This window comes from Pestalotiopsis fici, assembly GCF_000516985.1.
Source record: "Pestalotiopsis fici W106-1 unplaced genomic scaffold PFICI_Scf_1, whole genome shotgun sequence".
NCBI classification, from domain to species: Eukaryota; Fungi; Ascomycota; class Sordariomycetes; order Amphisphaeriales; family Sporocadaceae; genus Pestalotiopsis; species Pestalotiopsis fici.
The window spans coordinates 163874-178231 of record NW_006917091.1 but is presented as its reverse complement, the minus strand read 5'-3'; the positions used below and the strand labels follow the sequence as shown (position 1 = coordinate 178231).

The following is a 14358-nucleotide window of genomic DNA, read 5'->3' as shown; positions in this document are numbered from 1 at the left end:
GGGGGGGGGGGGTTTTAAGTTGTGTGCATCACGATTAATCCGAACCGGACCGAACCCGAGGGAGATTCCCGAGATTCGCGAATGGTGACAATCAAACGCAACGTGCCAATCTTCATGTACCCCATGATTTTGCCAACCCCGCATTTTACCCCGGACTTGTAGCCGTGTTCATGGTGAATTCCGTACTTTTTTTCGTTCCACAGACCGTATAATAGTCCATTGGCCCAAGTGGATACGACCATAAGTTTATCCCCACTAATGATGATCTTGGGGAACGTCTTTGTATGAGGGGAAAAGCTGCCGACAAGACGGGCCACAGTCTCTTTTGTTCTTTTCCCCTGTCCGTTTTGGGGGATTTCACGATTTCCAATAGTCATGGTGGCCCAAAGTGGAAAGGGGAAGCGCCGGCAAGACAACAAATGACGCCAGGGCTCTTGCACTGTTCCTATGCAATGCCAAGCAGGAAATTCGAAGCGGTGAATGAGCAATTACCTTGATGTTGACGTTCGAAAATGGAAGTCCAAATGCACGGATATCCCTTGTTGTGGCCTCTGCTGGTCGTGATGGCCGCCCGGGAACGAGGAGTCAAGGAGGCGAAAGAGACTTGTCTGCCACTGGTATATATATGAGGCCTGTATTTGATTCAGCAGCAATCATTCATACCGTCATCAATTCCTCATTTCCGATACCAAACAACTCTGCGATCATTTCAGTATGCTTCGCTACGGATTTGCAGCCGGGCTCTTGGCCGTGCAGCTTGCTTCGCAAGCCGTCACGGGCGTCCATAGCCTTATTAGCAATAGAAACTCGGCCACGGACAACCTCCAGTCCTTTAGCTACAAACCAAGGATTTTCATCTTGTCGGATATTCTCAATGAGCCTGATGACTCCATGTCGCTGGTGCGATATCTGCTGTATTCTAATGAGTTCAACACCACTGGGCTGTGTGCAACAACGTCGTGGTGGCTGCAGAATGAGACGCATCCCGAGGAAATGGAGAGAATCATTAATGCCTATGGAGAGGTTGTCGATAACCTCAACCAACATGTGCACCCGTCTGCCCAGTATCAGAGCCCGGATGAGTTGCTGCAGCTTGTCACATCAGGCCCAAAAGTAAGAGTGTCCCTTTCACGCTGCGCTGCCACCAAGAATAGTCGAACGTGGACAAGGAGTAGCTAACGCGAAATCAGATATACGGAAGTGCTGCCTTGGACGAGCCCGTAAGTGAGGGTGCACTGCGTCTCATCGCCAGTCTGCAAGCATCTGAAGATCCGCTGTTCGTCACGGCTTGGGGTGGTACCAACACCTTGGCGCAAGCGTTGCAATACATGGATGAGACTCTGTCGGAATCGGAAGCCAGCGCACTGCGGTCCCGTATCAGGCTCTACACCATATCCGATCAAGACGATACAGGTGCCTGGATACGTGCACGCTACCCAGAGATTTTTTACATTGTCTCTGTCCACGCATGGAATGACTATGGTGCCGCTACTTGGACGGGAATCAACTTGGCGACGTGCGCTTGTGTCGACAATGAGACGGTGCTGAACCCGTGGCTGGACACAAACGTTCGTCTCGGCCCCCTTGGCGCCGTATACCCACAAATTGAGTACGGCATGGAAGGCGACACTCCCAGCTTCCTCTGGCTGGTGCAAAACGGCCTCGTCTACCGCGATCGCATCGACTGGGGTACTTGGGGCGGGCGATACAACCTCCCTCAAGCCCCCGTGGACGTGGCCAAGGGCAGGGCGCACATTAGCAACCAATACGTCAACGGCCTCGACACCGTCATTGGCGCCGACGGACAGTCGTACTCGACGGCCCAGGCCACCATCTGGCGCTGGCGCTCGGCGTACCAGGACGACCTGGCCGCGCGCATGCAGTGGACGCTGACGCCCAACTTTACCGACGCCGGCCACCCGCCCGTGATCAACGTCAATGGGCACCAAGGGCCGGACCCCCTGTTCCTGACGGTGGCGCCGAACCAGACATACCTCTTGGACGCCGGGCTAACGGTCGACCCGGATGCTGGCGGCAACGGTAACCTGACGTTTGAATGGGTGCTCTATCCGGAGCCGACCAAGTTCCTGACCTCGTACGTCGAGGTCCCGATCGCGGCGGTCAATGGGACAGGGGAGGTACTGGCGACTAATGATGCCGGATTCGCCAACGCCACGTTGGGGACGGCCATACAGTTCACGGCGCCTGTAGAGTGGACGAACCCCAACACGGGGGTCTCAATGGGTTTCCATATTCTTCTGCAGGTGACCAACTCGGCTGGAAAGTATCCGATTACGCGGTACTTGAGGATAGTCTGCGAGTATGAGTCTTGAGTTGGGTTGTGGATGTCTAGGCTGCAATCATGAGTAATATTTATGAACCCAAAATCAAACCCCAGGCATTATTCACCGGGCTGGAATCGAGAAATTGTGAGGTGAATCCATGACATGGAATATCACAGGTCCCACTGAACGCCACTATACACTACAGGTGTCCATGATGCCTGGCGCGGGGGTGGAGCGGCCGCCTAATATCTAAACTGAGGCCCCGCAATAACTGGGGTCCAGGGCAGTATTACTCACTGACCGCAGGCGGTCCAGTAGAACAGTCCATCAAGTGTAAGAACCCTCCAGGGTTTCCAGGTTGTGTGATTCAAAGCCTCCCACGCCAGCAGATACGCGATTCAGGAATCGACAGACAACGCAGTCATGCAGAAGCAAGCGGATAGCTTCGAAGAAATTCATTTGCCTGTTGTTGTGTTTCCAATCAGGCTACAGTGGCGTGTTTCCCAAAATGGCTGTGCCGAAAAAGCATCACACCAGCTTGAACCAGGCAGTGGTGAGGCTCCGCGATGGCTAGCAGGCACAGCACCTGTGCTGCCTACATCGCTTCCCATTCAGCGGCCAATCATGCTGCGACATTTACGCGGTCCATGCCGATCCATCACCACTTGGCGTCGTACAAGAAGAATGTAAGGCAACCGGACACCATGTGAGTTGTGAGGCACCGACAGCTTGTGGAGAGACTCGGAGAATCCTCAACCAGTGCCAGGCAGGAGCATCAATCATGATGTGGCGACCCTAGCTCAGCAGCGAGGCTATGCGCTTAAATTTCCTGATATTGCCTATGTGACTTTTGAAAAACTGTGTTTGCGTCTGTTCTTCACTTCTTTATTACCGACTTTTTTTTCTCTTTCTGTCCGTTATATTTATGCTGCAACACGTATTGGTCAGAACAGTTGTCAATTGCTACATCAGTTACTCACGTTGTTGCCGAACCCTTCATATATTGGCTACCGTTTTGATTCCCTTCTCGTTCCCAACATCTGTCTGATACAACAAGACATTCAAAATGGCACGTACCAAGGCAGCAGCCCAAAGATCTGGCGCATCGTCACATCCGTCCAAGAGAGTGACACCCATCGTTCGCAATGGTGTGCATCACAACGGCAAGCCAAAGCCCGCTCATCCCAACGGTGTGAGCACAGATGCAGCGAACGGTACAGAGAAAGAGACAGATGCAGAAAGCTCAACAGATGAGGAGCCTCAAGATGAAACCATGAAGTGTGAAATCAAACCACTTGATCGACGGTACGACGACAAGGATGGGCAGTACTTTACAGAGCGAGCTGTCGAGGTTGATTTGCCCAAGCAAAAAGATTGGTGGCGGCTCTTTGCCTTTTGTCTGGTGCGCAACTATGACTCCGAGGATGAACTGAACTCAACCAAGCTCTTTGCCAATGCGCAGCCCATCAGGCAACTCCTTTACGATGTCATTGGCAATTACCCATCTGACCCCATCAACGTGGACGATGTGCAGATTGAGTCGCCCTATCGGTCACTTTTCTTTTACCGTGAAGAGCTTGAGGAGACGGGTGTCAAGCGATTCGAAGAGAACGATGACCAGGAGTCTTTGGCACATCTCAAGCTCTTGCTCTCTTGGATTGATACGCATTTCGAGACAGAGAGAGCCTCGTACAAGAGGTGCATCAAGGGCAGCCCCAAAGCTATCAGTTACGACCACCTTTGGACAATATTCCGCCCCGGAACAACAGTATACAGCGAGATCCTCCAGCAGCCACGTGCCTTCCGTGTCGTCAACCTCTCGTATGACACTGGCGAGCTGGCTTCTCTGGTACTCCAAGTCTCTTTTGTAGACTTTGACGGTGAGCGCGTTGGCTCGCGCAAGTCGAGCCTTTGTATCCCCAAGTACAGTGGCGTGCAGGATATCGAGGACCTTCCGGCCATGCCACTTGATTTCATTGAGAACGCAAATGAAGTCCGCGACGCACTAATGGAGCGCGGTAAAAAGTTCGAGGGCTATGTCGGACAACACTATCTGCAATACGACGGCATTGCCGTCAAGAGAATTCAAGACGGCTACGCAAGATTCAATGTCACTGGCCGCGTCATGATTGACTGCAAGACCTACCATCGCATCGAACCTAATGATTCGTTCCGCGTTCTTGGCTTGAACAATAGTGACGACTCTAGCAGACGAGATCGATTGATGAAGCGAGTGACGGGAAATAACGAGTTTGTGTCGGACAGGATTGTCCACGATAAGCTGTCAGACGATGATCTACTGCTGTGCAATGCCACAGTACGGGGATACTCTTTTACAGTCAAAAAGTTTCTCGAATTTTTTGCTGACCAGCTGTGCCCTATCGAGTGGAACACACGGTGCTTTGATGATCTAGTCCTGGACGTGGAGATCAAGAGGACAGTCCAGGCCCTTGTCGCCACCCATGCGGAGAAGAGGGAGGCATTCGATGACATTGTCAAGGGAAAAGGCCAAGGCCTGGTCTGCGTCCTTCATGGACCGCCGGGAGTGGGCAAGACTTTAACAGCCGGTACGTGACAACCGCAGCCGTCCTTTCCGAATTCTCCTTTACTAACACTTGTGTTGCAGAATGCGTAGCTGAATATGTCCAACGACCGCTTTACATGGTTTCCTCTGGAGATCTTGGCACCAACAGCGTGGACCTTGACAAGACGTTGACAAAAATCATGGACATGACATCCACATGGCGGGCCGTGCTCTTGATTGATGAGGCAGACGTATTCCTAGAGCGACGATCGCTTCATGACCTACATCGTAATGCCATGGTGAGCGTATTTCTACGGGTCTTGGAGTACTATGCCGGAATCCTCTTCCTGACCACGAACCGCGTCAACACCTTTGACGACGCCTTCAAGTCGCGGATACATATTCCCATCAGATACACTGAGCTCTCAATCGAGTCGCGTATCCAAATATGGAGCAACTTTTGCAAAATGGTCCCGGGTGGCGTCGACATTGACGACATTGGCATCGCCACCCTGGCCGAGCACGACCTCAATGGGCGCCAGATTAAAAATGTCATCAAGGCGGCAGAGAGTCTGGCGGTGTTCGAGAAGATCAAGCTCGACCTCAAGACCCTGCAGCAGGTCACCAAGATTCAAGCCACGTTTGAAAAGGACTTGACGAATTTGAGTGGCGTGGACTACACCGCTCCCGGGTCTTCGCGGAAGGATGCCGACAGCAGGAACATGTTTCTGTAAAGCGATATGAGTATGGAGAGTCCGTTATGCCTATTATGTGTTACATGTCATGACCTTGAAAAATATTCAGGCCGAATTTGCAAAAGCACTTTGTCTGTTTGCACACTTTCATCAGCAGCAGTTGTTTGGCGTTTCGTTTATTCAAATTAAGTAGCGTGAATACCAAAATCATCTCATCGACTGGGCTCTAGTCACACGTGAAAATTCTGGCTTTTGGTTTGCTATTCCGTTTTTCTATGGACAAGGAGTGACTCTAAAAGGATAGTACTTGGCGTGTAGGCCGCCCAAGATCATCTGGTTATGCTCTGAAATCGCTCTTATCTCTTTATCCTAGCTTTCGTTCCCCCCTAAAAGGCCACATGGCATGCCTGGAAGCTGTCGTGTGGTTCACTCTAATTACTGCTGGCCCCAAACTCCTCAGATTCATGAAAGGTCAAATCTTGAATCCAAGTTCGCTATTGATGCGCCTTAGATATCGATTCCTTTGAGCTTGCATGCAACAGCCGCCAGGACTATTGATTGAGCTAGAGTAGACAGATGGTGAGCTTATAGTACATAAAAACAGTTGAAGTCAATTCCATGTCCCACCACGCTAGATCGAGGACAAAGGGAAAGTGAAAATAAACTCTTTTCTCTTTCTCGCTCTCTCTCTTTCTTTTTTTTTTTTTTTTTTTTTTTTTTTGTTGGACTTACCTAGCAGATTATTAGGCTTGCACGTCTTGAAACAAGTCGAGGAATCGATCAAGACTTCCTTGATGCTCGGACAGACGCACTTGGCCGTCGGGGTCTTGGCGCAATCGGTCTTGATGACAATGGACTTTTCAATGCAGCCCGTAATGCAGACACCAAAGACGGTCAGCAGCGACAGACTACAAAAGAAAACATGAATTAGCACAGTTTTATTTTCCAGATAGACGGGAATAATGTGAAGAAGAGCCGTCTAGTACTGTTGATCTGTGTTTGTGTGCGCGCAATTTTATAGGTCCAGAAGAGGGGGGGCCCATGATAAATGACACAAGAATGATGCTTACGGATTGGGTAGATCCACGGGCGGCAGAATGGGCAGGGTGGATACGGCAGTCTTGGGTTCCGGTACGGGCTCGGGCTCCGCGAGGGCCTCGGGGGCGGGAGCTGGCTCCGGAAGGGCGGCGACAAGGGTCGCGAGGAGGAGGACGACTGGCGTGAACTTCATTTTGATGAAATTTCTGATTGAATACAAAGATGTATCAGTGTCTGAATAGTGTTTATTTTGTTGTATTGCTCTTTTGCTTGAAATGAGTGAGTACTTCAGAGCAGAAATCAAAGGCTTATATACTCGTTTTCACTGTTATCAGGTTCCTCAGAAAGTCTACCCGGAGGTAGTAGAACGGCATTTCGTTTCAAAAATGCAGTTTGGGATAGAACTTTTCAGCTGCCAAGAATGCTGTCTTGATATCTTCGAGCAGGAAGCAATTCATACCAAACCGTATGGGCAATTATGTGAGACATCCCATACAGCTGGGCCAGATATCCATTATATTCTTGTCGTTGCTTCATTTGACAGCTACGGGTATAAAGTCCTCAACAATGTCTTAGGATCGCCATGAACCGATTCGTCCTGCGCAGTGGTGGAACCATATACCAGGCTCGGGACCTCTCCCGCGCAAGCCTGTCTCAGATTTGTTTTCCTTCTGGAAATCAAGGGTCTCCGGCTTGGGGAATTGTCGCATAGCTCGAACGGTTATAGTGGTCCGACAGGTTAGAATTGCGCGAAGGGCTTTCTATATCTACTTTATGTGTCAAGAACATCACGTGGGGGTGTACTTCTTTCAATTTCACGGACTTACTAAGGCAACCATGTGCAGGTCATGTTACTCGATTTTTCGCCAGTGAGAGCATAATAGCCATGCCCGATTTCCGCCAGGTATGGTAAGCCTGTTACCGTGGTGCGTTTGCATGCAAGAGAAGACAATTCGCAAGCTCTTGCTTCAACGGCCCGTCCTGATAAGATTTTCCAGCTCTCGTCTCCAAGAAAAGCACACCTTTCATGCTAGTTCTAGTGCAGCCATGTGCCGCCGTTGATGCGCATTTGAACTTTGTCAAGGCCCATGGGCCGGTCCAGTCCTCCCGAAATCTGTCAAGTTATCCCGTCTGCCTGGGCTGCCTTGCGGTAACGAGGACCCTGAAACACTTCCAAATTCCCATCTCGCTCTCTATCGACATTTTCTTTTCGGCCATTCTACCCGTCATGGGTAAGCTTAACTCCTCAACTTTCCCCGCGCCTTGAAACGACGACGCTCAGCGCGAGCAGCGCGAGCAGCGGCTAAGCGGCACTTCTGGTAGTTATGTTTGCTGCAACTGCACCCGAATATCTGGTTGTCGCTCTCGTAGACAGCCGAGACTTCAGGGTCTGATGTCCCAGCCGGTGTGGTTTAGCTTTAGCAAGCCGTCGGTTTTCTATTGGACTATGCCTTTCGGCTCGTTCTTTGAGCAATGGGCTTGCGTTTTATCCTCCCGTCACTGCTGCACGCCTCATCTACAGTGGTAGTGCCGAGCTTCAAAACGCCATATCTAGTCCTATGACAACTCATCAAGAGACAGACGAGAGTTAGTCGCGTGAGGGAATTCCTGAATGGACACATTTGTGCTTCATTATGGTTCATTCCGAGAAGACTGGTCAGTCCATTCTCCCATCAAATTACTGGAGACCACCAGGGACAACAAATATCCCACGGCTAAAAGTGAGACTTTCGGGTTTTTCCTGTGACAAATAACTGTCGATGTTCCCTTTTAAAGAAAGCCAACGTACTCGGGTTTCCAGCAGCCAAAATCTCTTGTTAATTTCATCGTATTCTGTATTGCGGAAACAGGTCAACCTTTCTCCTGTCGTGGGACTAGGCTTTCTTTGGGTCATTTACAAAGGAAATAAGCGTTATGCTCCCACCCAACTGCTAGGTCTATCTATGGTAATCTTCCCTCTACCTTGGTACAATCACCAGACATTTCCACAGTCCAAGGTACGGACAAGAACAATATAACACACTACCATAGACACATCATGCCCCAGTCAATTTGTCCACAATCTCAGATACACCATACGGCGCAAGATCTTCCATGGTCTCGCGCCATAGCCTCTCGGCTATCTTGGCGCCCTCGGGTTTGTAGATAAGTGGCGCCAATCTGTCAAGAAATCTTTTTTAGTCCAAAGTACAAGTATCAAATACCAGGCGGAACGTCTAGACTTACGGTTGAATCTTGCCGTCCTCGATATACTGTCCATGTGACTCTTGCCCATACAAGACGGCCGCGCACGTGACAGATCGAGCCCCGACCGCGGGTGTGCGACCAAATATTCTCAAGAAAATGTGCTCTGCCAGAAACCCGGCGACGGTACCCTTGTAGTCGCCGCCCAGATTGGACCTCGTCAGACCGGGATTCGGCGCGTTCACGACGGCCACACTGGACGGAACGCGCTTCGCCAGCTCCGTCAGAAACAATTGGCCCAATAGTTTCGACGTCCAATATCTCTCTTGATCTGAAAAGTTGTTCTCTTGGTCAAATGCCTCGAGCAGGTCGGGGGCGCTCCTCTCTTTAAACTGTGCCTGAGCAGCGGCATCAGAATTGACCAGCACCACCCGGCCTGGCTCTGCAGGGGTTTGTTTTTCCTTGATGATTGGAAGCAGAAGGATGGTGAGCAAGACCATGGATAGATAATTGATCTGAATCAAGTACTCATGGCCGGTGCTTTCCACGAGGCCAAAGGACTTCTTCATCATGCCAGCATTATTAACGACAATGTCCAGGCGATCCAACTCCTTGGCGCGTTCCACAAAACCAGTAATGGACTCGTATTTTTCGAGATCGAGCAGCCACACCTCGACGCGCTGCTTCTCGGCATCTCTGCCTACTAGCAGATCCCTCTTGGCGGCTTCGCCTCTGGATTTGCTGCGCACGGCAATAATGAGTCTGCTGAGTCCGAGATCGAGGAGCTGGCGAGAGCATTCGAGGCCGATGCCACTGTTGGCCCCAGTGACAATGGCGGTCTTGCCGGCTAGATCTGCATCGTCGCGTGTCGGCAAGGGGGGAGTGATGAATAATTGACGTTTAACAAATGCCAAAAAAGATGCGCGCTTCTCTGGAGTCACGTCGAATTTGGGTGCCATGATTGAATTCAGGGTTGGGTCTTGGCGTGTTTGCTTTGGTGCTGCGAAAAAATAGCACCTGGAGTGTACGTGAATAGGGTAGCGTAAATGATAGAGAATGAATATAATTATTTTAGAAATTGATTAACAATCAAAGCAGAGAAACTACCGCCGTTATATAGGTGACTGTTGTGACAGATCTCCGTCGGCATAGGGATGAGTTATGCACTGCTAAATCCGAAGCTACTTGCTGCGCCGCCCCGGAATGAGTATTCTGGGGCAGATTCTATTTATAAGCAGCAAAGAATCGATGGCATTCTAATGGATCTGATAAAATGCGGCTTTGTATTAGACGCCTATTAAATTGATTTATTGGAATTTGCTCTTAGATTGGAGAGCGCATGTGTTATAGAATATTGGCGTGGGCCGCAAGAGACTGTTTCACAAACCATCCCCACTTTTATAATGGTGACAGACTCATCTGCACTCATATACTTAAACAACATACTAAGGACACGTTAGTTTCTCCCACTGGGTATAAAATCAAAGCCAAAGATATCTTGAACTACTCACAGGAATGTATAGATAGGGAACAGCCTGCTCGTACTGCTTCCATGCATCGCCGTACTTATTTCTGCACTTTGCCACATCTCTTAAAGTTCGGTGGATAATCATGACGCAAAAAAATACAGGATAGAACCACGGAAATGGGCTTCTGCGGGACTGTCAGCTCGACTCTGATAGTTCATTTGATGGGAACATACCTGAAACCTGTGATCAATGCCCATGAAATGGCAAAGTACATGTCGGCCGTGTAGTGCGGTTTCCTAACAATACCAAACCAGCCGTCTACCATGATACGATCGCCCGTCGTGGTTTCAATCGCCTTGGGGTTGCGAATAACCAGCCATGGAAGACGCGGCCAAGTCTTGCGGTCGAGGAGCTGTCCGCGCTCCATTTGGCGGAAGCCATTCTTTTGGCCATTGGCAGTATCCCACACCCAATAAAAGAAGAGATAGCCAATGAAAAGAAGAACAAATGGGAACGTAGACCATTGGTACTCTGACGGATCATGGTTGGCCAGGTACAAGGCGCAGTGACAATACGAGAATGGCACACCGGCCATGTTCCAAAATGTAAGCATAAAGCCCAACTTTTCGAAATACATATCCCTGATTCACGTTAGTATTTTTAAATCTCGGAAGAATCAAGATTGTGTACATACCAGCTCGTGATGATCAAGTGTTCGCCTTTGGCGCACGCATTAGCGTACAGGAAGTGGGCGGCAACAATAAAACCAACTTCTTTGGAGACATAGCCATAGGACTCGTACTGCCTCACCGCAGCGGCTGAGCTGATCAAGAACAGGATGAACCACGGCACGCGTACTTCGTAAAACATTTTGAGATCCAAGATGCCGATCCGGGGGTTGAGCTCGGCGCCCATGAAGAAGTCGTAGATTGGATAACCAGTAAGCCGATGGGTTCTCTGGCCAACCATTGCCGAGATGTATACAGCGATGCTGTTGATAAACCCCGAAAAAATGGCCACGGACATGATTGGGCCAAACTCGTCGATGATTGTGTACAAGGGAAAGAGACCACTAATGTGTAGTGCCGCTGCGATCAGAATCGTGGTGTAGAAACTGACATAGGCATTGCAAAAGTATTTGAGCTGTCTGTCGCCCTCGTGGCGTAATCGCTTGCCGTGACCAGTAACGCCAGGAAGTACATAGTAAAAGGCCATCTCCATGGCGAAGAAGGACCAGTAAATGATCCAGGCTTTGCGAGTAGGGAAGGCGCCAGTATATGCCAAACTCGCCAAGTGGTATACGAAATCGGTCCATGTCTGGTCGTCGGATGGGAGCGGCACGTTTCCATTGTAGTATTTGGCTCCGACAAACATGTACCACATGAGCAGAGGGAAGCCGATGATCAGAGCAGATGTACCGAGGGAACCTCCGAATTCAAAGTGGTTCAGCGGCACACCTTCGTAGTCTATCTCGGCCGTGGGTGAATCATTGGTGTCGGTCGACTTGGCTTTTGAGCCCCGATCGCGGATCGTGGGAGGCATGGTAATGTGATCCCTCGGCTTGAGATTCAGATGTCTTTGCTTTGACGCAGGTCGCGGCAAACTGGAACTGACAGAGGAGAGGGATGTCGCACATCATGGTCAACATTGAGGAGGTTCCCCCTGGGGTTTAAATAACCGAGTCGAGTTGACTTGAACAGTGAAGACATCTTTTCGACTTTGTCAGATGGAAGATCAAAGTAGTGTCTCAATGATCCTTAGGATCCTTGATCCGCCCGAGGTTGCTCTTAGCGCCGTGTTCATTGACAAGACTCAAAGCTGGGAAGTTTACAGCGAGATGAAGGTCAAGTTATAATTTTGAAGCGGGTCTTGCACCGGCTGTATGAAAATGACCAATGGTGTCAATCAACTATTCGTGGAGCTTGTTCATGTTGACATTATTGACATCCTCCGTGTTCATCGCGTGCAACGCAATTATACTGTAGTGGTATTTAGAGGCAAGAGAAAGCGAGCAGCCCGCTATTTTCAGCGCTAGAAGCGGATTGCAAGCACCAAATTAGCGACCAACTACGGAGCGCCAGGGGCAAGGGATGAGGCTTGATGTCCTGTAGCGATTGGCTCGCTTTCTCGGAAGGGATCCACCTCTACCTCATTTCCCTTTTGAAGGCAATTTATGCCGACTTGTCCTCGCTGTCAACTTCCTGTTCGTTCCGTCCTCGTTGTGGAATCCCTCGTCTGTTAACAACCACAAGATCATTGATGGCCAGTGTGAGAACTCCACGCAAAAAGACATTTACAGGCTGCTGGACTTGCCGGTCGCGTCGCGTCAAGTGCGATGAACAGCTGCCGTTTTGTCAGAGATGCAGGCTATTCGGAGTCGAGTGTGAAGGCTATGGCGTCCGACTCACCTGGTTGTTGAGCGACGGCGAGGGGCAATTCCAGCAAGACGTTGACGGTAATGCCGTGAATACGCAATCTGCCCGAACGAGGCGTAGTATGCGTTCATTCGAAAATGCGGAAGCATGGATCGCGCCACAATGTTCCGATTCGGAACTCGACGCAATGTTGGAGAGGATTGATGATTGTCCTATTCGCTCTTCTAGACTGGAAAGGGGGCTGTTCTCAGTGTTCCCTTTGCAGCGGGACTCGCCGTGCTCACAGTCCAACCTAAACAGTTGTCAATCGTCAAGTGTACAAGACCCAGAAGAGAGCATTGACGACCTAGACACAATCTCCATTAACGTGACTCGGAAAGTTACAAACCTCGTCGCTTCACCTTTGGCAAGTAGTGTTCCCAATCGGCAGACTCTTCACCTCAAACATGGTCTGACACCGCTTTCACAGGAGTCTGAACCGCGACAATTGGCTGTTGAAGACTCTGGATGCGCGCTGTTGGATCGGGTCGAGCAGGACAGAGCAAGAAGTGAGAACCATACCCCGAGTCTGGTGCAGGCAGGCATTTCTTCCCTCCCAAAGCCGACACGGCATCTGGACTCCCTTGAGACGCCCTCTTGCGAGAAACGGCTCATCCACCACTGGGTCACTTTTACCAGTGGTAAGCTAGTCCTCGTCGACGAGCCTCACAATCCATGCCGCTCAATGATGTTGCCAATGGCGTTGAAGGGTGTCATGATGAGTCCGAGTGAGTCTACAGCCGATGTTGCCGTCTTTCACGCGATTTGTGCCGGCGCAGCGTATAATCTTTACGAGCTTGGCGGTAGGTCCAATGAACAGGACAGAGCACTTGCCTGGAAACACGACGAACAGGCCATTCACCATCTTCGCCACAACCTAGCGCAGCCCGATCAACATCACACCAAGTCTCTGGCAATGGCAATCATGGCTTGCATCACCGTCGAGGCCATCTCTGGCACGACTGGCAGATGGCGAACCCATCTCGACGGTGGAATCGCCTATCTGACCGAGTTGCGGAAAACCGCCATTGGCTTGCAGATTTCTCTCGCCTTTCAGGTCCACCTCATTCCGATGGCGATTCTCTGCGGTTATTCCGTGCCTGCGGAACTCAAGTCGTTTCTGGACGATGGTGCAGAGAAACTAGAGTTTTCATTCCCATATTACGGCATCTCGCAATCGCTCCTGAGAAATCTTGATCGCATCAATGCCTTTGCGGTAGCATTAGACAGAAATGTGCCACATTCAGACCTAGATCGATTCGAACTTCAATTGTACCTGGACTTTCCACCAAGTGCAGATGATCCGAATCCAAAGGAACATAGTGCAATTGTCCACTACATGACGCAAGCATTTTATTATGCATTACTGGTACACTACCAGCGATCCATTCGACATTCACCATTGGAACAAGTGCAGGCACTCGTCGAAAAGGGTATCGCTCAACTAGAGTTGATAGAGCAAGCTACGCAAGACTCGGCAGGATCAGTCATGATGTGGGCTCCCCTTGTGCTTGGTGCTGAATGTTGCTCTTTGGGTTTGCAACGACGAATGTCGGCGTGGTTCCAAAAGAAGCGGAGACTCGGTATGAGAAACGTTGCAGTCATAGAAGATATGATCAAGGATTTGTGGGAAAAGAGAGCACGTGGAGATCTTGATGCTGATTGGCAACATCTCATAGCCCAAGAAGATTTCGACGTATTTCGACTGTGACAAGCGCTTTTTGACATGCGAAAATAGAAAACGGTATG

The 14358-nt window shown here is 50.1% G+C and overlaps 6 protein-coding genes across 6 annotated transcripts; 3 read left to right on the top strand and 3 right to left on the bottom strand.

Annotated features, from left to right (window-relative positions):
* Positions 1-714: 714 nt before the first annotated feature.
* Positions 715-2333, top strand: PFICI_00054 (uncharacterized protein; the record flags this gene model as incomplete). Its single annotated transcript, XM_007828635.1, has 2 exons — positions 715-1113; positions 1191-2333. 2 exons carry the CDS (start codon positions 715-717, stop codon positions 2331-2333), a joined length of 1542 nt encoding a protein of 513 aa, XP_007826826.1.
* A 1018-nt stretch (positions 2334-3351) lies between these two features.
* Positions 3352-5543, top strand: PFICI_00053 (uncharacterized protein; the record flags this gene model as incomplete). Its single annotated transcript, XM_007828634.1, has 2 exons — positions 3352-4852; positions 4912-5543. The coding sequence occupies 2 exons, from the start codon at positions 3352-3354 to the stop codon at positions 5541-5543; spliced, it is 2133 nt and encodes a 710-aa protein (XP_007826825.1).
* A 468-nt stretch (positions 5544-6011) lies between these two features.
* Positions 6012-6735, bottom strand: PFICI_00052 (uncharacterized protein; the record flags this gene model as incomplete). The annotated part of the gene is made up of 3 exons (XM_007828633.1): positions 6012-6055; positions 6237-6412; positions 6575-6735. 3 exons carry the CDS (start codon positions 6733-6735, stop codon positions 6012-6014), a joined length of 381 nt encoding a protein of 126 aa, XP_007826824.1.
* Positions 6736-8578: 1843 nt separating this feature from the next.
* On the bottom strand, positions 8579-9685 carry PFICI_00051 (uncharacterized protein; the record flags this gene model as incomplete). The annotated part of the gene is made up of 2 exons (XM_007828632.1): positions 8579-8702; positions 8769-9685. The coding sequence occupies 2 exons, from the start codon at positions 9683-9685 to the stop codon at positions 8579-8581; spliced, it is 1041 nt and encodes a 346-aa protein (XP_007826823.1).
* Positions 9686-10159: 474 nt separating this feature from the next.
* PFICI_00050 (uncharacterized protein) lies at positions 10160-11737 on the bottom strand (the record flags this gene model as incomplete). Its single annotated transcript, XM_007828631.1, has 4 exons — positions 10160-10171; positions 10238-10379; positions 10429-10836; positions 10890-11737. The coding sequence occupies 4 exons, from the start codon at positions 11735-11737 to the stop codon at positions 10160-10162; spliced, it is 1410 nt and encodes a 469-aa protein (XP_007826822.1).
* Positions 11738-12454: 717 nt separating this feature from the next.
* Positions 12455-14320, top strand: PFICI_00049 (uncharacterized protein; the record flags this gene model as incomplete). The annotated part of the gene is made up of 1 exon (XM_007828630.1): positions 12455-14320. One exon carries the CDS (start codon positions 12455-12457, stop codon positions 14318-14320), a length of 1866 nt encoding a protein of 621 aa, XP_007826821.1.
* Between the last annotated feature and the right edge of the window lie 38 nt (positions 14321-14358).